This window comes from Salmo salar, chromosome ssa13 (assembly GCF_905237065.1).
Source record: "Salmo salar chromosome ssa13, Ssal_v3.1, whole genome shotgun sequence".
NCBI classification, from domain to species: domain Eukaryota; kingdom Metazoa; phylum Chordata; class Actinopteri; order Salmoniformes; family Salmonidae; genus Salmo; species Salmo salar.
This window is the reverse complement of record NC_059454.1, coordinates 14,515,905-14,543,779: the sequence shown is the minus strand read 5'-3', so window position 1 is coordinate 14,543,779 and position 27,875 is coordinate 14,515,905. Positions and strand designations below refer to the sequence as shown.

The window sequence follows — 27,875 nt, the reverse complement described above, 5'->3', positions numbered from 1 at the left end:
TTCAAATGAACAATTAAACCTGAGATGTTTAAAATGGTAATTGTTGAAAGTTGGATCGACAATTTCAAATGTATGCACAAAGACAATATTTTTATTGAAGTAAGTTTTATTGCCATTTTGTTATTTTGAATAGGGCGAGTGGATTTTTAGCACAGAATCACAGTGGTATTAAGCATGAATCCCTTCATAAATTGTGAGGGACAAGGTTGATGGAACACTTGATGTCAACATAGGTTTACAGTCATCTCTTTATCACTATTCTATGTTATGAATGGAAGACTGATGTTAAATCTTACATGATACAGAGTACAATAACAGTTAGATGAAGTCAACAGTGTTACTATATCTTTTTCAAGACACTATCCTTTGCCAAAGTACTCAGTGGATGATGAAATGCCGTTTTCTCAGGCTTGATTGTACCCTTCTTTCCATGCCTTTGTGTAGGACTTGTGAAAACAAAACTCAAAATGACATCCTGGAAAAAGAGAGGGGATGAGGAAGAACGATAGCTGTGTAGGGGAGAGTTGTAGCCCCATTTGGACGACTATCTGTTCACTGTCAATCATGCAGCAGATGCCATAAGAACTATTCAACTGTCAACTGTCGCAACAAGTGTTTCTTTACAGCTTTGCATAGTTGGTGAGCGTTAGTCTTTATCAGTTAATTATGGATATTCCAGTTTAATGCACTGTATACAATAATTACAGTACAACATATTCCATGGTAACCATGGTAATTGGTCTGTATAGTTTATGAAAATAAACAGAACATTTTAAAAGACAATGTCGATTTTAAAATAAACAAATCATATTCAACAATGGGGAATGAGTCTTTTTTTCATATCTATTACATTTTTTACCATTTTGTATGATATGGAATAGATCCACAAAGCTTTCATTATCAATTCAACATTTCCCCTTTGTGAGTCATACTTTGGATTAAAGATACTGTCAAGAACAATTTGGCAGAGCGCAAAAGATGACACCATACATATGATTTTGCTTATGTATATTTCATTTCGATTTTCTACATTTAATGACTACATTTAAATGTTTCACCTTTTGACCGACCCAGGCTGTAATCTAGGAGTATTATAAGGAAAGCCAATGTAAAAAAAGTTGTTAAAAAAGATTCCTAACTTAACATTTATGTTACCATAGCCTTGCTATAAAACTTGCCTTGTGTCCTCATCCTTACATTTGTCCATAGACCAACAGTATGAAAGGCGCATTTAGTTCTAGCACTACATTTAGGAGGGAATGTTTGTTCTGTCTCAAAGTTTCATAACAAAGAACCAAAACCACCACTTTTACCATGTGGTTTTCAATTTTGAAAGGTGGGAGAGCATTAGAGTATTTTCTATATGCCAGGTTGAGTGTAGGAGGACCATGGCAGACAGTCAATAGGCATTTACAGAAAGAGAGTTTAGTTTCTTGTCAAATAGTTTCTGCCACAAAAGAGGATATAGAAATATTTTTTTTTTACAAATGAGAGCACACTGCTTCTAAGTAGTGAACATAAATTACACTTGAAGCCAGATGTGAAATATGTTGAAAATGATGAAATCCCAAGTAAAAAAATATTCCAAAATCTTTTAATTCTTAATCAAATGAATACTCCTGTGTTGTGTGGACCAAATTAGAAGGTCTTTCTGAGAAATATTAAAGTTTAACTGAGCTCTGGGTGGTCTGAGGGAAATACTGTAATTAAAAACACAAATAATCTATTAGGCTACTTAACACTGGAGCACTTGATATTTGAAACCAAAAATCCCTTCTGTGTGTTATGAATCACACAAGCCTTTCAAGTAGTACTGCATCGCAGCATCTCAATGGCGCATGCTCTTCCCCTTAGAAATCTTCATCAAAATTACATACTGCATCAAACTTTTTTAAATATAACATACAAGATATTCAATATATTTTTTTTATACTGTATGTATAAGCAAAATAAAAGCCTTCACAAAATAAAATCTCTGATTTATTTTACAATATGTAAAACAAAACAAAAATTGTTATTCTAACACGATTTAAAAAAAAGTGCTAGCGAGATATTTTACAATGTGCAAATGTAGTTTTTAGCATTGCATTATTTAATATATTTTACATTCTAATGATCTTTTCAATATCGAAATAAATCATATGTTATCCATATCATGGTAAATGGCAGAATTCCCATTTGGTTATCTTCAAGACTGTTCCTCAGAGGACCAGGTAAAAATATGGCTAGTCAGAGTTCACATATGGGCTCTAGATTTAAGACAAACAACATAAGGCAATGATCTACGTGTCCAGCTCCTGTACGGCTGCAACATTAATACTGTGTGTGTAATACTCAGAGTTAAACTCATGATATAACACCTTACAGTTAGTTACTCATCACCCTGTTCCAGTCAATGGCAAATGGCACAGCAGCTACTTGTTGTGGCAATGTTGTAGTTAGATCCAAATACTGTCCTCCTACATGCTGCAGAGATGTACTTGTCTTTGTAACAATAGGTTGGTTGAAATATGAGGTAAATCCTTATATCCTTACCACTTGGCCAAGTGATCATTTTGCAAGTTAATGCCACAGAGTTAAGTATTGAATTATTTGTTTTTAATGGCCATTACGTGCAATATATCAGCCAGCCACCTTTTTTGAATTAGAGAAGAGCGATCTTAGATCTTACAGAACAGTTAAATTTAGTGATTATTGTTGATCTGTAGACACACTTATCAATGACAATTTTTCAAGGCATCTAAACTGCTTCATGAGTAAGAGCTGCATTGTTTGCTTTCAAGATGTTCCCAAACATCAGACAGTTAAATCGGAAGACACAATATATATCAGACTGATCTAGGCAAATAAAAATAGATAGTGTATATGGCAACCAAAACCATTCTCTATCAATAACAAGAGAATGACAAGTATGCTCCACTTTGGCACTGAATCAATCTTTAGTTTATGTCTAAAGTTCTGAGGACTATTGTCGCCATGAAAGACACATTACACAAGCTCAATGATCAAAGATGGTCATTTTGACAGTTTGGCAACTACGTAACTTCAGGGGCCTAAAGAAGCCAGAATATTGAAGTCAATTGGAAAAAATGCTGTATTTTATATATCAACTCAGCCAAATCGACAAACTGTAGCGTATTATACAGTATATAATATAATATCAATTGAACTAATGCTTTTGATTATATATTCATATCTCAAATCAAATCAAACTTTATTTGTCACATGCGCCGAATACAACAGGTGTTGTAGACCTTACCCTGAAATTCTGACTCTCAATGTGTAATACATATATTTTCATGAATCAAATTAGCCAAATAGATTTTTATGCAAGATTTCTAATAAAGGAGAACTACACCGGTTGATATACAAACCCTCCGTACCACATGATTGGTCTTGCAGTAATGTGTAATTTCAAGGAATTCCATATCAGTCTTAAAGATAGCCTGTAAAAATTCTGCCATACTGGGTGAGGTGGTGGGCTACACATTGGTAGACTATGGCTCTGGCCTGATGGAGTCACAGACAGGGAGGGTCAGTTTGGGTATCAGATCAACCCCCCCCCAAAGACTACACGGCACCAGGTTATAGAATGGACCAATCAGGACATTGATTATCAACATCCCGGGTGAAGATTATCGACCGTCCAATAGACGGTTGTGAATTGATTTTGTATTGGTTCAGAGAACCGTCTGTGTACATTATCTGCATCCTCTAATTAATTGCACATAAATACCAGGTGAATCCTTTTTGACTGTGTCATTAACTCAAATGAATACATCAATTATTACATAAATTATCATGGTTAGGCCAAGATCCAGAATCATCTGGCGTTTAGAGTGTTGTCAAAGGCTTTCCTGTAGGCTATAGCCTACATACCACTTTCAAAGATGATAACCTTGTTGTCTTCTGTGCTGGCAGAGAGGGAGGCCAGGCTCTTGATGTCAGTATCAGGCGCCATGTATTCAAGGTGATGGGGACCCCATTGTGGTTTGGTCAGCTTCTCCCAACGCTGAAGGAGGAGAAAACATGCTCCTTTAAGACATGGAGACCCATACTAATCAAACTGCTGTATTACTCATTCTGATGGGTGAGAATGAAATAAACAAGCTATATTAAAAGAGTACATGCTGTCAATGTCAACTGAGGTTTCCACGTTCCGATTTTCCCTTCATTATTTACACTTTCGTATGTTATGCATTTTATTTTTCTCATGGCTTATACAGTAAACTCCTTTCCACTCTCCCTTACTCGATGCTAAGTCTTGGCCATTATTTGCATCATCTAATAGAAATATTAATGTGACCAACGTTTCAAAAAGACCATTCAACTGTGTTGAGTGTTCCACAGGTTTTGTGAGGGCATGTGTGTTAAGTGCCTTGCTCAAGGGCACGATAGATTTTTCACCTTGGCGGCTCGGTTATTCAAACCAGCGACCTTTCGGTTACTGGCCCAACGCTCTAACTGCTAGGCTAGCTGCTACCCATGTTGGTAAGTAGCACAGTATGATATTGATACTGACCTCCTTGAAGGTTCCCGTGGCCCTGCAAAGCTTGTACAGCACGCTGACAGGGATACAGAGCATGGACATCAGAGCCATACACCAACCAATCACCTCGCCCCACCATGGGTACACATACGTATTGTTGTAGGTAAGAGGCTTGTAGTTGAACAGGTGAAATAGGAAGATACCCTGTGGAAGGACAAAGAAAACATGATTATTTTACCAGGCAGGTCAATTAGGCACAAATGTACAATGACAGGCTATGTCGTCATGACTACAGGTGTGTGTACAGTGGTGTGTTGGTGTCTGGAGAAGTGGGTATTCTCTCATTTGACAAATATTTCCCAAATGGCCCGAAGGAAAGCTGCCCTGTGTGAAAACTTCTATGAGAAACGGTGAACACTCTGAATGACCTAAAATGATCAATCCCATATTGGTCTTTCACAGTCAAGCCAACCCAAGCTGTACTATGTAAGTAGGCTAATAGTAGGCCTACTGTTGAAACTGATGAATGAGCCTGTCAACTAAGTCAGGTTTTCGCTCTCAATCACATTTTTTTGGTAGAAAAACTAAATTGGATGTTCTAAGTCCATAACAATGCTTTAACCACAGGAGAACACTTTGGAGGTCTGGGGAAAAAAGTAGTTTAGATTTTTTGATGTAGTTACCCTTTAATTCTAGTGTGCATGCACCTAGCACTGTTGTTTGGTTAGTGGTGTTTTTGTAACACACATGAGATGGATTTTGCAAAACAAATGGCAACTGGATTGATGAAAATAATCATGATATTATTCTGACAGGTAGGCATAGGCTACTTTGTAGTTAACATTTAATAGAGAAGGTTTTTGGGAAAGCCTTTCCATCTAGCAGATGTTCCTTGATTATTTGGAACCTGCACGTTTTACTTCATATTATGAGTCATGTCTTACTTTGCTTCAAAGTAGCCTATAGCTAAAATACCACCATATAAATGTGGAGGTATTATTTAACAAAGACTTCCTCATATGCTTTCTCCTGTTCTATTGGTTTTCTTTGAACTGTATTTCATTGTCTAGCAGCCAAAGGCATTATTCTAATCAAATAGCAACCTATGATAGTTGTTGCATCTTTAGATCTCCCCTCTTTCTACATTTCTAACCGATACTTCCATCTCTGTCCATGAAATCGCGCGCATGTGCTGTGTGCATTTTAGAACTGTATATTCCCGCAAATTGCATTTTTGGAACATTTGCCCGAAGGCCTACCGCCGTGTGCACATTGCTGTGTCGAAAATGTGAAAAAAGAATACTTGATCAACATTTTAAGCTAGACATTCTGATCTGTTCCACCAGCCTTATTAATTGATACGGCGTATACCTCCACTACACCATTTTGATACGCATCGTGGGGATTAAGACGTGAGTGTACACAATGCCCACTGAAAAATAAGTGGGTATACGGCGTATACTTGCGTACGCCCTCCACTACACCACTGTGTGTGTATAGTATTGTACATCACTTACCATGCAAACACATGGAGTAATAAACGACCAGCACCACTTCATCCAAGGAAAAGGCCGGTAACCAATCATACGAGCAATGTCATCCATGAACCTGTCAGCACCTGTACACACAGAATGGCACAGTTAGAGACTCGAGCTGTCTAAGAATGGATGACAAGCACAACTACAAATACTGGTATACGGTATGTACCATGTGTATCCTGTACATACGACTAATACAACTTGAAGCTACTCTTTATAGGACGGTAATACATCAATTGTCACAAAAGTTAATGTTTCTTACCGTAGACCCAGCTGACAACTATGCATTCCCAGAATGCTTGCCATAACAGGGTCATACCGCTGGCAGAGTAATAATCAAAAAGCTGGAAGACATACATCCCTCCCTGTTGGCACACATGAGAAATAATGAATAATCATTCATCATTTGTGATTACCATCTGATATGGATGTTACACAATATGGAATCAGCACTCATCAAACGGCGGTGGCTTACCTGTGTAACCATGGAGAGATCTATAATAAAGCACATTAAACAGCAGATTGCCACAGAGATTTCACGCTTATAGCGCATGTAATACTTTCCAGGAAAGAGATCTAGAATCCCAGTTACAAAACCTTCCACTCCAACAAACTGTGGATAGAAGAGAAGAAAACACAAATATAATTGTACTCAGTAAGCTTCCCACTGGGCACAGACATCAGTTCAGCGTCTAGTTTCGATTTACATTTGGTTGAGTTGTCAACTGATGTGAATTCAATGTGAAATAAATAAAAACATGTCACCATGTCATTAGATTTAGGTACAAAGTTAGGTGAAAAATAATAGGAAGTGCTCTTTGATGTCACGTTGATGACTGTTTACAAATCCAATGAGTTTTCCACATTGATTCAATGCCGTCTCATTGATTTGTTGGGGGGGGGGGGGGGTTGAAAAGAGGTACAAACACTGTTGATACAACCAGTTTTTGCCCAGTGGAATGAGAGTAATCTGGTCCAGATACTTTAAGTTTGTAACAAATGGCAACCATTTAAGTGTTGTGTCCAGTAGTGTAAAGTTGCGCCTACCTGACTGTCAAGACCCAGTACGAGCAGCATAAAGAAGAAGAGAGCAGCCCAGACCGGGGGCATTGGCATCAGAGTCACAGCTTTAGGATACGCAATAAAGGCCAAGCCAGGACCTGTAGAAGAGAAGTAGGGATGAGAGACTCAACCCTACAGCTCAGACTAAGCCCTTAACACAGACACACTCTACACACATACGCACAGTACTGCAAAGAGGGAGAAGGAGATAGAGAGATAGAAAGAGAGAAAGAGAGGCACCTGAGTGAGGTGCTATTGTGCAAAAGCTGGATGTGACAATGTTGGCTGCATTTTTGTCTCCTGTTTGAGTCTATTGTTGTGTTGTAGTGCATTCCGTCAACGCGACAGCGGTGTGGATTTAGTTGTTAAATGCGTCATTGCAGTAGCTACAAATAATGATCATTTCAGTGTCTAAACAATGTGTATAACGTCATGCTTTCGAGCTTCTTTTTGTATATTGTTAGTGAGGTATTTTCAAAAGAATCAATGATGCTCATGCCTTATGATGCTCAAACAAACGTTTTATTAATGCACATGAATAAGTAGGTGTTATAGTAACATTAATTTAAGCCAGGTGAGCATCACACGGCTAAATGTGCTGACTACTGTAAATACTTGGTAGTGTATAGTCAACCAAGTTTAAATAGCAGATTTAAACTTGTGTAGCCTTAACTATGGTAGTAAAAGTAAAACAGTTGCACTACCTATAAAAACGCGTCTATAATAGCGACCTCACAAACTTAAGGTCATGGTACATATTTGCATTATAAAGAGATTTTCGCTGTACTTGGTTGTAACCATCATTTAGATTGTAGTTTATAGACACACTGCACTGAAGTAGCAAAGAGAGAGGTGGTCAATATTTGCTTATAGTTACAACTGCTTCAACTATACAAATTTCACTAGATAAATTACAATTTTAGTTGTGTCATTATAAATAGGTCCATGTTTTCATTGAAGATGAGAGGGATGGAACAGGTGAAGATGTATGACACTGTACTTTCACCACCAGAACTAGTCCTGGTATAGTAACCACTGCAAGGTTCATACACAAAAAAATAAGAAAATAACTTGAAAACACATATGTTTTGCAAATTGCTCTCGATATGTTTGCAGATTTTGGGGCTATGGCTATGGGGCTGCTGCCTGGGGTAGAGAATTTGTCAGGTGTCTTATGTGTACACACAGTTATCGAATAAGTTAGTTCTACCGTTAATGTTTTTATTGTGTTTGGGTTTAGTAAAGTTAGATTTGGGAATCTGGATCTACGCTTGGAAAATGTTGTCATGTCACTAGTTTGATTTCTCTAGCCCTGTCCTCTGCTGCGATCGGTAAATGCAGTCATTGGTTCTGATTTTGACTAGGCTGGATTAAGGTGTAAATGCTGTCATTAGATAACAGATGTTTACCTTCAACAGTAGTCAGCTCCAGGACCCCTCTTGAAAGCGAGATGTGCACATCTCAAGAGGCAAAGTTCCTGGTTAAATAATCCTTAAATTAATACTTAAAAAATCGAAAATATATATATATAGAGATATAGATCAATGAACTGATGTCAATCACAAGTCATATAGAATGGGACTGAGGAAAATAAACCGAAACCCTGTTAAAAGGATAAGAAGATTCATGAGGAAGGGGAGTTTTTCTCTTTCGTTCGTACCAACTTGCAAAAAAAACAGGAGTCTAACGCTGAACCAAAATCAGGGCCTAGCTCCATTAATGTACCTTCTCACAAAATCACACTCCTATTGACCCTCTCACAGACAGTCCTGCACACACATAAACAAACGCTCAAACACACACTCGTAAACACACACACACACGTAAACACACACTCGTAAACACACACACTCGTACATACACACACTCGTACATACACACACACGTACACACACACACTCGTACACACACACACACACACACACACACACACACACACACACACACACACACACACACACACACACACACACACACACACACACACACACACACACACACACACACACACACACACACACACACACACACGTACACACAGTAACTGCACTCATGTGTAGTACCAGTATAGTAAATATTGAGTGACAGAAAGCTATTTGTACAGTTGAAATGAGAGGGGTAACTAGGGCTAAACAAGGCCTATCAGTTTCATCACCACCTCTCTCCTTCTGCGTGTGGGCAGGCAGTAACAGATGGACTTTAACTCAATATTGGTTTCACTGTAAATAGCAGTGCTTAGTAAATTGCCTCCTACAAAATCCTGCTCAACTGTGCTACTGCAACACAGTAACACTGTCTGTCCAAAGTCCCCTGTCGGTCTACTATGTTAACAGAATCATGCTGGGGGATGGTAGAGGAATAATACTATTTAAGTTCACCAAGGGTGTCCTTAGGACAAAACATTTTTAAAAGTATTGCAGATTTCAAAATGTAGCTATCATCGTCACTGTCCAATTGAATGTTTTTAATAGATATTTTACAGATACAGCTTAAGATATCTAATAAAATAAATGTCATATAAATGATAGAGATAATACTTCTAAGACCACCCTTGTTGTACTTCCAGTTAAATCCCGGTCCAGTGGTGTCTTTACAGATGACTACTGCCAAAACAATGTATTTTTGAATCGGTCAACTTTAGCCTAGTATGATGAGATGAAACTAAGGGCCTGGTTTCTATCCGTATCGTGGAAGTATCACATTAAGATCCGCGGTATAGCTTGATTGAAATTTAAAGGCAATGTTCCCCGCGTTCATGGAGAGTCCATTTACTGTAAACGACTCAATCAGAAATGACCTTTACATTTCAACGCAGATCTTCCGTGATACTTCCTCGAAGGATTAAATCCAGCCCTAAGATGTATAGGTCTAAACTTCCTGCTGTACTTGAGTTTGATCGTCTCTTTGATGAGATGGTCCAGTAATTGAAAATCTCATGCATGGTTTGGTTGGTGAGGAGACAGGTATGCACTGCACTAATTGGGGAACGTGAAGAGTGACTCAAATTGACTGGTTTATTTGTTGTGTTCATTCCTTAACAGCATGGCTATGGGCATAGCTGACTACTCTTCTACATGGGGTTCCACATCATAGTAGTGCTGATGTATTTCTGAATAAATATAGTGAATATTTAAACTTACAGGGTAAAATATTAGAAATATAATTCTGTATGCTATTAGTAAAGAACATTTTGTGATATGTAGAGATGGATTTCATAGATGATAAGTCCAGGATGATTCAATCCAGTGCGTTTCCAACTATGTATCTATAACTACTGTCATGAAGCCAATAACATGTTCAGATAGTAATGAACTACACACGTCTACTTCCCTACTATTCTCATTAAGTCAATACTAAATTAAAATAATGATTGAGAGAGAGAGAGCTAAGACACTGAATGAAAATGGACAAACTATTAACTGATTTGGCAAACTAATGTGATTATTTTTGGAAGTTACATGCAAGAGCACTGATGTGAAAGCAAGCGATATGTCAGAGTCGTGCCACACACAGACGCTATCTTCTCCAGTAAACCTATAAATAACTGAATGGATAGAATTAGTTGTGAATGTCATATGCTTTGAAAGTCTATGAATACAAATAATGATCAGTTATGTGTGACAGTTGTTTGGTAATTACACATCTCTTGTTAATTCACACACCAAAAAAAATGTAATTCTTACAACAATTTAGATGTTATGGACAAATACATGGCCACTGCCAATGTCTCAATCTCTCCTCACTGCGTCCCCCTCACTGTCAAACACTCATACAGATCATTTATTCCAGCACGTACAAACACAGACAAATCATCCACATCACTGTCTTTCATACTCTATATCAAGAGATCTCAGAATATTCTCTCTTGAATCACACAGAATTCCCATACACAAATACACAAACACACACACACACGAAAACGTACTGTTCATTCCCAGATTCACACACATACACACACACACACACACACACACACACACACACACACACACACACACACACACACACGTACATGCACACACACACACACACATACTGACACACACACACACACACACAAAAACGTACTGTTCATTCCCAGATTCACACACACACACACACACACACACACACACACACACACACACACACACACACACACACACACACACACACACACACACACACACACACACACACACACACACACACACACTCCATCAGAGAAACTTAATTCTATAATACTGATTTCCTTGTGAATCAATACAGTTGACTCCAGTAAGAAAACATTTGGTTGAGGTACAAGTTACATACAGTTCATGTAAATACATTTGTACATTTTGAATTTCTCAAATGCTGACAGACTCAATTCAAACATGCATTTCAATCATTTCTTGATAGTTGGTATATTTCTATATCATTACTGACACATTAAACAACAATATTTCATCTTCACACTTCTGTAGAGTAAACAAGTGACTTGCTACACCCACTATCCTTACACACTGTACAGCAAGTTTCCATTTCATTTCTATATTGAAAGTTCATCATATTAATAATGCACTGCCAAAAGTGCAGCACAAGCATAAAATAAGGATTCAGCTTTGAGGACCGGAAACGGTCTAAATTATTGAAGAGGTACGGCTGTCTTCCTCAGTACTAGAGGGGCTGCCAATTTGAAGGTAAAACAATGACATCAAGACTTTCAATGAACAGTTTCATGCATTCCTAACAAGGAGGACCAAAGCCTTCAGTAATATTCTCCTGTTAGTACCATGGTAGGTTTTGAGACGCCAGAATATAAGACAACCTCTGTAGTGTGAGTGTGTTCTGCATACCTGTTTCAGCCACTTGGGAGATGTCCACTCCCTGCTCGTTTGCCATGAAGCCTAGAATGGCGAACACCACAAAGCCAGCAAAGAAACTGGTGCCACTGTTGATTAGAGCTAGCATGAAGGCATCCCTGGACAGAAATAAAAACAAAAACAAAGGGAGAAATAATCACAAAAAACAAGTCAGAATCATACTGGAGACCGTAAGTGCAACAAGAGGCCAAGGTGAGACCATTCAGCTGTCATATCACTTACTTGTAGCAGTCATTGTTGAATCTGTTGTAGCTGCCCAGGGCAGTGAGAGCTCCAAGCCCAATAGCATAAGAGAAGAAGATTTGTGTGCCAGCATCAATCCACACCTGCCAGACAGGAACGATAATGAAAACTGATCAGTTTAATCTGCATCACAGCACCAGAGTTAACTGATCTGAATAATCAATCAGTTAGGACTGTGGACAGATGGGTGGATGATAGGTCGCACCTGCGCCTCGCCAAGCTTGGACCAGTCAGGCTTGATGTAGTACATGATTCCATCGTAGGCACCAGGAAGAGTCACCCCTCTCACAAGGAGGATGATCAGGACGACGTAGGGGAACGTGGCAGTAAAATACACAATCTGCAGCGAAACAGAGAGACCAGTGTCATTATTCTAAATCCATATGATATTTCGGTTACAGATGTAGGATCTTAATTTGACCAGTTTCTCACAGCAATGAAATAATCCTGCAGCAACTGGACATTTTTGTATTATTGTGTGGAAATGTGAATAATTTTTGTAGGGGTTGTAGGGTTCGATACAAGTCCGAAATTTTGAAGAGGAAATTACAAAATGTAGATGCCTTTTTAAAACTAGAATACATTACACGTTTGCATTTCCTGCTGTACAGGAAATGTCCTGCAACAACAGGGTGATCTAATTAAGATCCTACACCTGTAGATGTCACATTATGAGAAGACTTGCAGAGTGGTGCAGTCGGAGACCTAAAATGATTGGATGTCATTTCAGCCTACTGTAGTTTCATTGACATGCATAGTGTGAGGAGCTGTGCTGTACATAACTACAGTTTGGCTGATCATTCACATTTCAGACTGCAGAACTACCTTTGTCAAAGGTGTCTTACACAAGGGGATTGCAGTCACAGTGACATGCTGGGTACTTTTCATATGAGCAATGGGAATATAATTTATTGCATTCCTGCCAACCTAGCACCCGTACAAGATAGAGCTAAGTGGAAGTCTTTATCTAATCAGGTGAACGTTTCAAACACTGAACTTTGACCTAGTGACATACGAACCACTGTATTATAAAGAGATTTTCTACAAAGCTGTTAGATTTCAAAGCCAATTGTTTTTGTGACTTGGCGGCCCAGGCACACCTTCAGGCATGACTACCTACTCTCCGCAGCCCAGTCTACTTGACCTAAATACACAGCTAATGTAGGACACCCATTCTCGACCAAGCCCTTATTCATATAACAAACACATTTTGTATAATCATTACTCAAGCACTTATCTTTGATTAGCAACCTTAATAAGCCCTTACCTGAAAACGTGTAATATTAACCAGAGAAAACTTCTATACATTGTTGTGGATGTATGGCTAATTGTCATTAATTAATTACATCACTAAGCCTATCCCTTAAAAAATAAAAATACAAATCTATCAAAATTCCCTCTTGCTAAAATGTGAGCAACTCTGACCTAACCTAATGATCTCTTAAAGATAAACTGTAAGTACAGGTGGAGCAATGATGAATCCATTTTAATATCATTACTATAAAAATATAAAAACAATCAAATGTTAATTAATGAACACTAGAGGTTGAACTCATTATCTGGACAGAAAGTGCTGCTACATATGAAGTGATCTAGAAATCCTGATAGAGATCCATATAAAATGGACCAGCGCTGGAGATAAACACTGATATCATTTAAAGAGGCTTGGATGTGATCCCACCTCAACAAGCAGAAAACATGGCTGTTGGAATATTCGCACAGGGCCCCAGTCACGTCGCACTGCAGTCAACCTACCAACTGCCCACCAATCAGAACGCACCATGTGACAGGGACACTTTGTGATATGTCATAGCCACACCCCCTGTCCTCTTGATGTTGCTATAGCAACACTGCCTCATCATTGCCTTGCTGTCACACAGCAGTAGAGGGTGGCACTATGTGAATCACACAAGGTTAGGAAAAATTCACAATGCCTTCTCATTCACTCATGACTGAGAGTCCATTACCATAGCCAGAACTAAATTAGAAACCTATCTGGCTATAGCTACAAATCTATCTCCTCTTTCTCTCTGGGAGAACTGTATATCTATACATTTTAACCCCCTTTCACATCTATTTGTTACTTTTCTCAGTAACCTTTCTTGCTGTTTTAATATCATTCCAGACTATGTTTGATACCACACAGCAAGATCCTTCCACTGCAGCTGCATTAGCCACTGAGTTGTTCTAACGCAGGTGTCCAATCAGAGACCAGTGCAGTGACCTGAGCTGATGCAAAGCAATCTGTCTGCCACGGCCGGAGGATAGTCTGTTACATAACAGTTAGCTATAGAAGATACCTAAGGACCAGAGTGAGTCACGTGTTCACTGCAGTCACCATCGTGGTGCTCATATAACTAATAAGATAACGATGAGCTTTTCAGAGCCTGAAATGTGTATTAGTTACCTTGCCTGTGGACTTCACCCCCTTCCACACACAAAAGTACACCATCACCCAGACCGCTGCCAGGCACAGCAACAGCTCCCAGTTGATGGATCCTGGGTAGTCCAGCCCTTGTGAGATGTTCAGCACCTTGTTCCTGTAGGGGGAGTAGGGGGGCATGGAATAAAACTATATGAAAACGACATGCTTTGTCTAAGTTACAGGATAGAAAATGAACGGCACGATGCTCTACTCCTGTAACAAAAGTCTGCCCTTTGTCCCCAATAAAAGCTATGTCGGTCAGTAACACCATTTGGCTTTTGCTGCCTACAGCCATGACAAAGGCACTTATGTCCCCTGCACATGCCATAAGGGAGAGTGGGAACAAACACTGGCAGTCATGGACAACAGGGATCACATGAGAACATTAAACGTGACGACCTCGGTGACCATCAAAGAGAACTATGATGAGGACTAGAGGAACAGAGAGGGATGAAGAACTGGGCAGAGGACAAATGACATTCCAAATCAGAACACTGACCAGTTGTGTCACACTGCTCTTTAAAAGCAGAGCATTCAAAGGCCACTCATTTTTTATTTGACCTTTATTTAACCAGGTAGGTTCTCAGAGCAGCTCACAGATCACTGCACCTGTACACAGCCCATCTGTAAATAGCCTATCCAACTACCTCATCCCCATACTGTTATTTAGTTTATTTATTTTGCTCCTTTGCACCCAAGTATCTCTACTTGCACATTCATCTTCTGCACATCTATCACTCCAGTGTTTAATTGCTATATTGTAATTATTTCGCCACTATGGCCTATTTATTGCCTTACCTCCCTTATCCTACCTCATTTGCACACACTGTATATAGACTTTTTCTATTGTATTATTGACTGTATGTTTGTTTATTCCATGTGTAACTCTGTGTTGTTGTTTGGGTCGCACTGCTTTGCTTTATCTTGGCCAGGTCGCAGTTGTAAATGAGCTGGTGCTTAAAGTTAGTGAGGGAGATATGAGTCTCCAGCTTCAGTGATTTTTGCAGTTCGTTCCAGTCATTGGCAGCAGAGAACTGGAAGGAAAGATGACCAAAGGAGGAATTGGCTTTGGGGGTGACCAGTGAGATATACCTGCTGGAGCGCGTGCTACGAGTGGGTGCTGCTATGGTGACCAGTGAGCTGAGATAAGGCGGGGCTTTACCTAGCAGAGACTTATAGATGACCTGGCGCCAGTGGGTTTGGCGACGAATATGTAGCGAGGACCATCCAACGAGAGCGTACAGGTCGCAGTGGTGGGTAGTATATGGGGCTTTGGTGACAAAATGGATGGCACTGTGATAGACTGCATCCAATTTGCTGAGTAGAGTGTTGGAGGCTATTTTGTAAATGACATCGCTGAAGTCAAGGATCGGTTGGATAGTCAGTTATACAAGGGTATGTTTGGCAGCATGAGTGAAGGATGCTTTGTTGCGAAATAGGAAGCCGATTCTAGATTTAATTTGGGATTGGAGATGCTTAATGTGAGTCTGGAAGGAGAGTTTACAGTCTAACCAGACACCTAGGTATTTATAGTTGTCCACATATTCTAAGTCAGAACCGTCCAGAGTAGTGATGCTGGATGGGCGGGCGGGTGTGGGCAGCGATCAGTTGAAGAGCACGCATTTAGTTTTACTTGCATTTAAGAGCAGTTGGAGGCCACGGAAGGAGAGTTGTATGGCATTGAAGCTCATCTGGAGGTTAGTTAACATAGTGTCCAAAGAAGAGCCAGAAGTATACAGAATGGTGTCGTCTGCGTAGAGGTGGATCAGAGAATCACCAGCAGCAAGAGCGAGAGAGTCGGCCCGAGAATTGAACCGTGGCACCCCCATAGAGACTGCCAGAGGTCCGGACAACAGGCCCTCCGAACTCTGAACTCTGTCTGAGAAGTAGTTGGTGAACCAGGCGAGGCAGTCATTTGAGAAACCAAGGCTGTTGAGTCTGCCGATAAGAATGTAGTGATAGACAGAGTCGAAAGCCTTGGCCAGGTCGATGAAGACGGCTGCACAGTACTGTCTTTAATCGTTGGCGGTTATGATATCGTTTAGGACCTTGAGTGTGGCTGAGGTGCACCCATGACCAGCTCTGAAACCAGATGGCATAGCGGAGAAGGTACGGTGGGATTCGAAATTGTCGGTGATCTGTTTGTTAACTTGGCTTTCGAAGACCTTAGAAAGGCAGGGAAGGATAGATATAGGTCTGTAGCAGTTTGGGTCTAGAGTGTCTCCCCCTTTGAAGAGGGGAATGTCCGCGGCAGCTTTCCAATCTTTAGGGATCTCAGACGATACAAAAGAGAGGTTGAACAGGCTAGTAATAGGGGTTGCAACAATTTTGGTGGATAATTTTTCATGCTGTGGACCAATTACTAAAATCCCTTTTCTAAGTGACGACTTGCAAAATATTTCAAATAATTAACTGTGACTGACAAATAACAATGTATTATTCTTAGAACTTTCGGCACAGACGTCAGTTCAACGTCTAGTTTTGATATAATAGTGTTTTTCCATTGGGATAGAGGAAGTAAAGAACTTACTCCCAGAATTCAATAATGGGAGAACGCCCATCTGCCAGCTCCTCACATGTCATGTTGCCATAGGTAGTGTTGCCAATGGTGCCATTCAGGCAGTCTTCATGGTGAAAGATCTCGATGCAGCTGGGCGTGTTCCAGGGGTTGTCACAGGTGGACCAGGGCAGGGTAGCGTTGAAGGACTTGATGAAATAGTAGAAGGCCCAGGCCAGGACCATGATGTAGTAGGTGTTACAGAAGAACACTATCACCATGGAGGCATACCCCAGTCCTGGAGGAATACGGAGCGATTCAACAGTTTAGTGTTCAGCACTGAAGAGACAAACAGAACTTATACGATAATGTCAATTTTTGTGAGAAACATTGTAACAGCCTTGATTTTTATGTAACAAAGGTGTGTCAATTCTTAGAATAAAACGATAGAGGAATACATAGTAAATAGGCCACAGCTGTGAATGTCTGCAAACTGCTTTTCTATTCGAAAGGATCAGTTAAAAGACTTGACAAATGGCTGTACAAACGTTTCAGAGCAGCCACACAAACTGCTGAGAGAGCAAAATGTTCAGTACCTTTAAATAGAGGTGCGATGTTCCACACGTTGATGCTGCCAGCCTTCATAAACTGTCCCAATGCAATCTCCAGGAAGAATATAGGAATTCCCCCAACAACCCCAATAATGAGGTAGGGAATCAGAAACACTCCTGTGGGGGACAAACAGACAGGTGTTCAATGGAACAGTAGAGTAATGCACTCCTTAGGTCACTATGGGGGACGTACGAGCTGCACAACACATTAGGATACCCATTATTAACCCCCCCTCTTATGTTCCCTAAAGAAAACATCACTCTGCGACATCAAATGGTAACAAGGATGCAACATAAAACCTTCTACCTTATAGTCTATGCAGCTATAGTTGGTGTTCTCATTACATTTTAATAGCTTTAAACGTATTCTTAAAGAGGTAAAGCAAGCCCCACAACTTTACTTCATGTAAAGTTACCATCTAGTTACATTTGAATGGCCTTATATAACTGGGTGTGAGCAGGGAGTGCATATTTCAGTCTCATCCACTAATTGGCACAGAAGGGGAGTCCATTTTATCGGTGAAAACACGCTCACCTCACCCCTCCTACGTCTGCCTACACTTCAGTATGTTAAAATGTGACTGTGATGCTGTTTGCTGCATTGGCTTGCATCAAACAGGGTCTAGGAGCACGGCAAACCATCAACAGTAATAACACCATGGCTGACTGATTCCAAATGAACATCAGCAGGGGTAGCAGGGCTTAAGACTGACTGGGGGACTGGGGGGGTGGAGCAAGGAAGGAGGTGGGAGGGGTGGTGGGAGGAGAGGGAGGGAGGAGTGGTGGGAGGAGAGGGAGGGAGGAGTGGTGGGAGGAGAGGGAGGGAGGAGTGGTGGGAGGAGAGGAAGGGAGGAGTGGTGGGAGGAGAGGGAGGGAGGAGTGGTGGGAGGAGAGGGAGGGAGGAGTGGTGGGAGGAGAGGGAGGGAGGAGTGGTGGGAGGAGAGGGAGGGAGGAGTGGTGGGAGGAGTGGTGGGAGGGACAGGGGGCTTTGCAGTGGTAGTCAGCTCCTGCTTCAGCCTATAACGCAGATTATCCATTGAACAATGTGCTGCACTGAATGAAGCTGAGATGACGTCACCTTCAGCCCAGAGGTCTCCTGATAGGCTGACATCGAGCGCCGGGGAGGGCCATGGGCTGCGTTATAAAAAGCACCACCCGTTGTGTAACGAAGGCTCTGCAGGCTAGTGGAAACAGCCAATTCCTCCCTAACAGAAAAGAGACATGGATGCGCAGAAGCAAAGGCTCTCCTTTGTGAAGAGGATGGGGTTGACAAACCAATCTGAATTAGCAATGGGGACTCTCAGCATGTAAACCAGCCTGAGAACACAATCACAATCACCCAATTTCTACGGGGTGTGATTCAGGGCTAAAGCGGTTTCTTTAAGAGGAGACTGGTGCCATTACTACTGTATTGAAGCCGTCTGACAAACTCAGTAAGATTGGGAAACTGCACGCACTATACACCACTGACCTGAAAGAAAGATTCCAGCATCAGAGGGAAGAATAGCCTGCCTCTCTCTCTCTCTCTCTCTCTCTCTGAAGCATCTATAAAATGTGTAGTCATGTGGGCTTTGTGAGGGCTGATGTAAATGGCTGTTCATTTGCAAACAAAGCATTTGCTATAGAAGCAGCGGCAGTGATTATGTATGAGAGTGTACACACACCCACCCCCACACACACAAAACACACAACAGTCGCAGAGACAGACACAGGACTGACTCAGTGACGGCATGCCGGTGAGTCAGACAGACGCTGCCTATGGCGCAGAAGGGGAAGGAGCTACGTAGTGTGTCGTGACTCCAGTCAGAGCTAGCAGAGCCACTGAGGCATTCCAGCCTGTCAGGAGAGAGGAACCTGACTGGGACTCTGCTCAGCCTCTTAATTAAACAGTTAGCTAGCAGATAGAGAGAGTGTAGTGAAGTGGGGGAGGAGAGGATAGGGGAGGAGGAGGGTGATAGAGGGAGAGAAAGAGAGGAGCTATCCGTCCACAAGATGCTACTCCCCCTGTTAATGGCATCTCCCACTGAGGTAATGCTGTTACCACTGGTGAACATGCTAGTTCTGTGATTATGGTGAACATGGTCCTGCCTGGCTGGGAGATGCAATAACCTCACCATATAGTGATTATGTATGATAATTACTGATATTGTAATTCTCCTTTCAATAAATGGCCATCTTTAAAGTAACAAAAAATGCTAATGAATTACAAAACTTCGACGTGTTTTCAGAGAAAACACAATATTTGGTATACTATATTTGGTTATTCATAGTAACCTGAGGATGGCTCACATTTAAACTGAAACATTGAGTCACACAAATAGAGAACCAATTCAGGTACATATGGCATGTGCTAAGCTTTCTAATCTTGATTAAGTAAGTGTCGGGAGCAGCTCTGAACGCTAAGTATTGACAGGCCTTTGAATCCCTTTTTCTGGTTAGTTGAGTGAACTAACAGGAGCAGCTAATGCAACATTTAGCAGTATGACTGAGGTTGGTTAGACCAGGTGTATTCTCTTGTGGACAGACTACATAAATCGGACCAAAATACGCTAGATTTCTGTTCTGGGTTAACCAAGATTAGAGGAGCAGATGCATCATTTTGTCAGGTGATCCCTGGGCCCTGTCTATAACAAGCTTCAAAACACTGACAAAGCTCCAATGGGACATGTGTGGACTTGGATTTGACTTACTGTTCTAGTGTACATGACAATATATAAATACTCCTCTACACCTATGGTTGCAAAATTACAGGAACTGGTTGGAGGATGCTGGATTTCCTGCGTATTCCTTCCTGAGTCCGGGAGTCCTCCAACTGGGATTTCAGGAAACCAGGAAATGTATTGAAAGTACCCTGAATTTTGCAACCCTACATACACCCTCCCCCCTAACATACACATGGAAATGGTATCTTCCATGCACAGATGCAATCTCTTGTATGGTCCTGTGAAATTACTCCTGAAGCAACAACAAAACATGTGCAAATTGTATTGATCTGTAAATGACAATGTGCTATGCTGTCAAAATCACACAACAATTGTCATTCATCTCTTATTTTGTAAAGCTTAGCTTTCCCTACAACTGAGTGCCCTACTTTACATGTTGCTCATGAAGCCTGATTTTCAACTCTCAAGAGAGCCAGGAAGCTTGGACAGATCACCCTTTGGTCATCTCCATGTAAGTGGATATGTTGTTTACAATGAGATTACGGCACAAGAGATTGGCACACCTCTTTAAAGCTCAGTGGGTTGTTGCCAGACGTGCTCGTTCATCCAAAAAAAGAAATAACTGCAGTGTCCTAAATTCGGGAATAGAAAAGATTAGCTTACATTTCAAACATGACGGTGCATTTATGTTGACCCATCCCCTTCATTCATGTGCTTCGTTCATGCAGAGATACCATGTATGTTACTTCAACAAACAAAAAAGAATGTATGAAATGTATGCATTCACTACTGTAAGTCGCTCTGGATAAGAGCGTCTGCTAAATGACTAAAATGTACAAATTATAATGACTACACATGCCACACTGCAAAGATCACCACAAAACCTAAATTGTGTCCCAATATTCTCTCCTTTTCTCCCAAAGTGTGCACTTGTTCACTTCCCCTCATGGATTTGAAAGGTAATGACTGGTATATAGAAACTCCCTCTCTAGCCCATGCCTACACCAATCCAATGCTTTTACATTTGTAGGGAACAAGTACACAGTGCACACCGTAGAAAGGAGAGATTATTGGAAGGCAACCATATTGAACATGAATTCTCTCTGCTGCACTACACCAGCATAAACATCATTCAGAAAAGCTGTGCAGGGTGTAATGGCCTTATCTAAACGCCAGGTCAGAGAGCACACAGACATTTGCCCGAACACATTCCTAACCTGAGGTGACATGTGGTATAGTGTTACATATATCCCCAGAGCATTGAGCTGACCTAACTGTGGGTTATAGCCTAGCAATCCCTGCCTGAGGCTCAGCCATATCCCACACAACACTGCCCCGGACCGCACCATGCCACACCGAACAACACCAAACCACACCCCACCACACCAGCTCCCAGTCAGAGAAAGGAGATTAAAAGATTAACAGACACTCTTCATAATCGCCCGTCCACGTGGGGTGAGGAGATGATGTCACTCAGGGCAAAGGGCCAGCGTACTGTAACCCTGCGGTCTGCGCATCACACCCGTTCAGATGCTGGACTCACTTGCAAAAGGCAAGCCAACATGATGGTTGATAGTGTGACGTTCACTGATTAGACACTGTGCCAAAGAGCATTATTCTGCTAAAAACTAATTGCTGGATAACTGAAGCTGTCAGAAAATAAACTTTACAGATTGCTGTGTAAAAAGATAAATTCATAAACACAAATTCAACGTTATGAATTCTTTGACAAAAGAGGGCAAGTGACTAAGTGTTTTACTTAGACCCAACTGGAAGCCCAATATGTCTGACAATCCCTTTACGGTTTTGATTCAAAAAAAGGCCTAAAAACAACACAAAGACATAATCAGTCTGCCTGACACCTTATCTGATGAACCAAATATGAAAAATATGCTTCTGACAATATTCACTGCAGTGTAATGCCAAAGGGCCTTATTGGTGGGTAACATGGCTTAAATGCTCGGGTCCTTCGCTCTGATGAGAACACGGAGTCCGCTGCACGGCTGCAGACACACTGCCAAGGACAATCAGAGAGCTCACTGCAGAGCTTGTAAATCTACAGGCTGTAAGGCTGCTGTCTGACTGGGTGCTACCTGCTGCTGCTGCTGCTGCTGCTGCTGCTGCTGCTGCTGCTGCTGCTGCTGCTGCTGCTGCTGCTGCTGCTGAGGAGGCCAGGCTACGCAGTACAGTACTGCCCTGGCTAGAGAGAAGGCAACCCCATCACAGGAGAACCCTAAAATCACACAGCTCCCAGACAAACTCTCAGAGAAGAGAGCACCTGTGCTGCGTGCTTTGAACCCATATACTGAACAGATGTTTATGGATGTGACAATAGGATAGTTACCGATATGGTAGTTGATAGATATGCCTTCTCTCTATTTGAAAGGAGTACAAAGAATGGTGAATATTGTAAAATGTATGATGTTGATAGGCAACTGTACTTTGAGTAGACTGTCTATGTCGTTATATTGCTTTGATAGTATAGACAAGTCAGATTCTAAGACTTCATAAAAATGACCATCAATACAGACTACAATGTACAGAGACACCAATCATAGAATGTTTAACAATACTTCCTGACAGGGAAAGAAGATACTTGCACTTGGCAAATACATTTATGTGTGCATTATAACAAGTCAAAATATGCAAATATAAAGATTGTGACAAGAATGTCCTCGCAAAGACAGCAGATGATTTGCCATGGCAACTAATCCACCTGTCATGTTACAACTGATGGGAATAGGAAAGAGATTTAAAGAGACTTAAACTCAAGTATCACTTGAATGAGGGATACCATCAAATTAGAAAATGAAATTCATCCAATGTACATGGGCATTAAAGGTAGCCTACTGACAAACACCCTCACAGTGCATTGTTGTAGTTGAGGGATGGCAGAGATGTCACCTCATTAGATCTAGTCCGCAGCAGCTTGGTTCTGTCTGTGTGAACAAGACCTTTTCAACTTGGCCAGCTTGATTTGATTTGGCCAAACCCTGCAGGGGTCTCCAAGGAAATGTAGACAAATCCAGAGACACACACTGAGTCTGGCAACCTGAACTAGGAGAACATCTTCATGTTACCTTGGAGCTCCTAGTTGGGGGTAAAACAAGTATTTTTTAAGAGGAGAATTTAAGGGATCACCCAACGATCGCTCCTGCCTCTTTAGCATCTCTCTTTTCTCTCACTGTCAGGACACAACTGAAGCTCTTGTTTCTTTACAGAATTGATGTTTTCTCTTACAGTTCCCACCAGCTGGTCGCCATGCCCTTTCCTTGCCCACCACCGGTAAGGTCAACCGGAACCGCCTCAGAGATATCCTTTAACCAAATAGTTGGATGGATACATAGAAACATTATCCAGATAACGTTGCTCATGGATCCCAAGTGTAATAATAACCCCAAGCAGAGCCCTAATACCATCTTTAGCCTGGGGGATTCAGAGGAATTTCATTCTTCACTCCAATTTTTTAACCCTAAACACCAACCAAATATTTGTGTAGCATATAGTCAGTATTTACTCAGGTTCACCTCTCTGGTTCAATTTTTTACACTAAATATATATTGTTACTCTGGAGATCCTGAGCTATCTGGAAGCCGAAGCTCCATACTTTCATTGACAGACAGTGATGAATTCCACCTTGTTTTTCATAAAATCCCTCCATATCGATCACTGTCTAGATACTCTACTAAAAAAAGATAGTGCATGGTTATGTAGTTTCGTTCAAATAGCCACTTATTTAAAAAAAACTAAAGACCCATTTTCAGTGAGACAGCATCACTTATTCAGTGAGACAAATCCTTCATTCATTAAGTACATTTTATCTGCTATCCAGATGATTGAGGGCACATGGAGACAGCTATTTCACTGAGGCAGACACACTGCATCTCACTTTGATCACACACTCATATTTTAGACAGACCTCATCATTATACTATTGTAGCGATGTTTAGCGAACGCCCTCATAGCGAACGCCCAGGTCTCCCAGACCATAAGCAGACCTGCTAACCACTGCCCAATAAGGATGATCTATTTTGGGGGGTGGATCGTAACAAGCCTTCCCAGGCAAAGTTTGTTACACTGTCCTCACTGTTCAGGAGAGCGTGTCCCCACGCTTCACTATACCAAGTCCCTCACCTGTCCACACCTCTCCAATGGCCCCCAAGGCACAATCCCACCACAGACACCAATGTAGCGAAATTTGCAAACAGCAACAGTGTAAAGGCCCTTCCTGGTCTCAAACCTGGGTCTCCCAGCCTGTAGGCAGACCCGCTAAGGGTGTCAAAACAGGCCTATCTAGGAAAAGTTTATGAAGGACTTGCCAGTAGAGTGTATCACAACATTTTGTCAATAAATGCAATTTCAATCTAATGAAACTACAAGAGGATCCAATTGTTTGTTCCACTGAGTTTATAGATCCAACCTGGTCTGAGATGTTAAGCTGGTAATGGTATTGCTTTTTGTCCATTTCAATGGAAAGGTGTGCAAGCTGTGTTCACGATCTAGTCTACACACAGGTTTCTATTGACAGCAGTAAGTCATGTTTTAATGTAGTGTTTATTACACAAACTAAGTTCTGTTTTGATGTGGGAACAAAAATGTAATTTCCATGTTGTTTCACAGCCAATCTATCCAAGCACTGTGCATGTTGAATGTATAATCTCTTTAAATGTAGACTATTCTCATCTGTAAATGGATAAATCAGTTGAATTATACTTGTTAAATTATTATTATTATTATTATTATAATATATATATATATTTACATGTGGCAATCAACTTTACACAAATGATAATACAGTGGCAAAGTGAGTTCTGTTCTGACATTCTCCAGCAACATGATGTGTATACAAATGCTACACAGGACTGACTCACCCACATCCACCCCCCTCACACAGCGTCATACGCAGGCCCATATGTGAGGTATGACCTGACGCTCTGATCAAGGGTAGAGAACGGTGTGCACTGTGCGGTAATCTTCACGATGAACAGCCAGTAGAATAGATAGATAGCCTGAACTGGCGTTAAAATATAGAAAGGTGGGCACTGTAAGCGATATTGTCTCTCTATAATACCGTTTCTGATATGTGGACTAAAATAAGAATGTGAGCTGCTGCTATATGAGATGTCTGCAGTGTCCTCACAGGAGCTGATCATATGATTATTGCTTTGGATGCTGTGACGTCTATACAATCCCTCTCATAGACATCTCAAGGAAACATGCTATTTGCTCAGCCACATTTTCAATTGTTTTAGGGAATTTTTATTATGGGACAGGAGAGCCATCAGCCACTATAGGGATTTCATCAGAATAGTATTTTGTGTTTAGCTTTTTACTGATTTACTTTGGCTACTGGTTAACTTACCTCCACCATTTTTGTAGCATAGGTAAGGGAAGCGCCAGACGTTTCCCAGCCCTACAGCGAAGCCGACGCAGGACATGATAAAATCCATCTGTCTGGTCCATTGCTCTCGTTCGGGATACCCTGGCACTGGCTTCTCCACTGACGACATCGTGCCAGGTGTGGCTCCGCATCCTGCCCCGTCAGTTCCACCAATGAGGCTTCCGTTCACGCCAGCTTGGTGCCCGTTTCCGTTCGGAATGAGGTGACCCTTTTTCTCCTCCCCGAGGACCACGTTCACAGCACAGCAGTCAGTTTCGAATGCAGGTTTCTCCATGCCAATTACGCTCTTGTAAACAATGCACCCTCAATTTCCCACTAACACTGAGGAGGAAACCAGTGGAAAGATCGTGACGATTCAGGACAATAGATACAGCGTTCTTAAGCTTTTATTCGTTCGGGTCGATTTCCCTGGACCCCAAGATGGTCCTTTGTTCTTCTTCTGGCAATCCTATGGGAATAGGATATGATTTTTTACACCTTTTTTTATTTAAGGGTATGATAAGTCACTTGAATAGTTATAATTTGTATCTCTATTATCGTATAGCAATGTCAAACGCGCAACGACGAGACGGTGATCAGAATTAAATGTTTATTACATTTGAGGTGTATAAAAATAAAGGACACTTGCCCCCAAAGAAAAACACCGAATTTGAGAGCACCTTCAAAAACAATCTACGAAACACTTGAATGTGAGTCTGAAGAATCGCATGGGAACGTATCTCTCAAAGAGGAGACGGGTGTCGAGGCGAAAAACTCAGCGGGCTTTGCGCGCGCTCGATGACGAATGTAACGGAATTACATTCGTGGTTTTGTCTTTAGATTCCGCGGCTAGATCATCCTGCTCCTTGGCTTCCTTCGCTTCGGAAAAATACTGACAATATGATAGGTCTATCGCGGTTATCCTTAGCTGCTCTCTCCTGGTGCACTGTATGACAATTAACTGAGCCTGCAGCCGCGCGCAGCTTTAAAAGGGTTGGTGCGGAGGCGATGGTGCTGAGGCGCACGTCACTTGGATTTCATCCCTCCCCCATCCTTAAGGACACAGTTGCCACACAATCACTTGTACTAGCTCTGTTGCAACGAATATCAGGAAATTATTAAGATGTGCATTCAACATTGTCTAGCCTACGAGGCGATCATTTATGTCATAATTGCAGGTGCACTGAAATTGTGTGCCTGCCAAAAGCACGGAATAGAGAACTGGGACATACATGCTAGAGAGAACTGGGACATACATGCTAGAGAACTGGGACATACATGCTGTTCAAGGGCATGAAATCCTTTAGGCAACCCGAGTGTCATTACACATGCATTGGGAAAGAATTAGGATATTTCGCACTATGATGAATGATGAACAAGCTCTAACTTTAGTTCTGTCAAAGCTTCAGTTAGTATTAGCTTATAGCCTAAAAACAGAATGTTTGACAGAACTGAAGGTAGAGATTGTTCATCATTCAACATTACTGTAAGAAAGATATTTGACCCAGAATCCCAGTGCATGGGAGTCAGATAAAATGGAGGCTGTATCCACCCAGACGTCCATCCTCCTCACTCATACTGTAGGCCAGGGGTGCAACTTTCACTGGGGACGGGGGACATGTCCCCCCACATTCTGAAATTGTATTTTTGCCCCCCCCCCCCAGTTTTATCATTGGAATGTGATACAAAACGAGGTAACGGTGTGCTTTAGGACCATGCGGACGCCTCCGAGCGGTCGGGTAGGCTGTTTGGAGTGTCTATCCGACTGTATAAAAAAATAAATATATATCTAGATAAATGTATATATTATGTCCCCCCCACTTCTATAATCAAAGTTGCGCCCCTGCTATAGGCTACAACTTGCTGAAGGGAGTCAGATGAGTGTTAGATTACCAGACTGACACTAAAACATTCCTCATATGATTAGTGGGCCTTTATCTTATCGTAAATTTAAAATATTTAGACAATCAAACTTTACTATTTGGTCTTTAAACTCAATACCATTAGTAAGGAGACACCTGCAATGACAAAAAATGTAATTATGTGTAAACGTTAACATTGGAATGTCTGGTAGTTTTATTTAAACTAGAAACATCCATACTATATGTTGTACATAGAAAGTG

The 27,875-nt window shown here is 41.2% G+C and overlaps 1 protein-coding gene across 1 annotated transcript; it reads right to left on the bottom strand.

The window, feature by feature from the left end:
* Nucleotides 1-88: 88 nt before the first annotated feature.
* Nucleotides 89-26,722, bottom strand: slc6a8 (solute carrier family 6 member 8). Its single transcript, XM_014134576.2, has 13 exons — nucleotides 25,735-26,722; nucleotides 17,695-17,826; nucleotides 17,132-17,396; nucleotides 14,584-14,716; nucleotides 12,382-12,516; nucleotides 12,156-12,259; nucleotides 11,907-12,031; nucleotides 7,075-7,187; nucleotides 6,503-6,640; nucleotides 6,290-6,392; nucleotides 6,007-6,107; nucleotides 4,523-4,693; nucleotides 89-4,012 (listed from the first exon to the last, which is right to left on the bottom strand). The coding sequence occupies exons 1-13, from the start codon at nucleotides 26,045-26,047 to the stop codon at nucleotides 3,872-3,874; spliced, it is 1,974 nt and encodes a 657-aa protein (XP_013990051.1). The 5' UTR covers nucleotides 26,048-26,722; the 3' UTR covers nucleotides 89-3,871.
* Nucleotides 26,723-27,875: the final 1,153 nt, after the last annotated feature.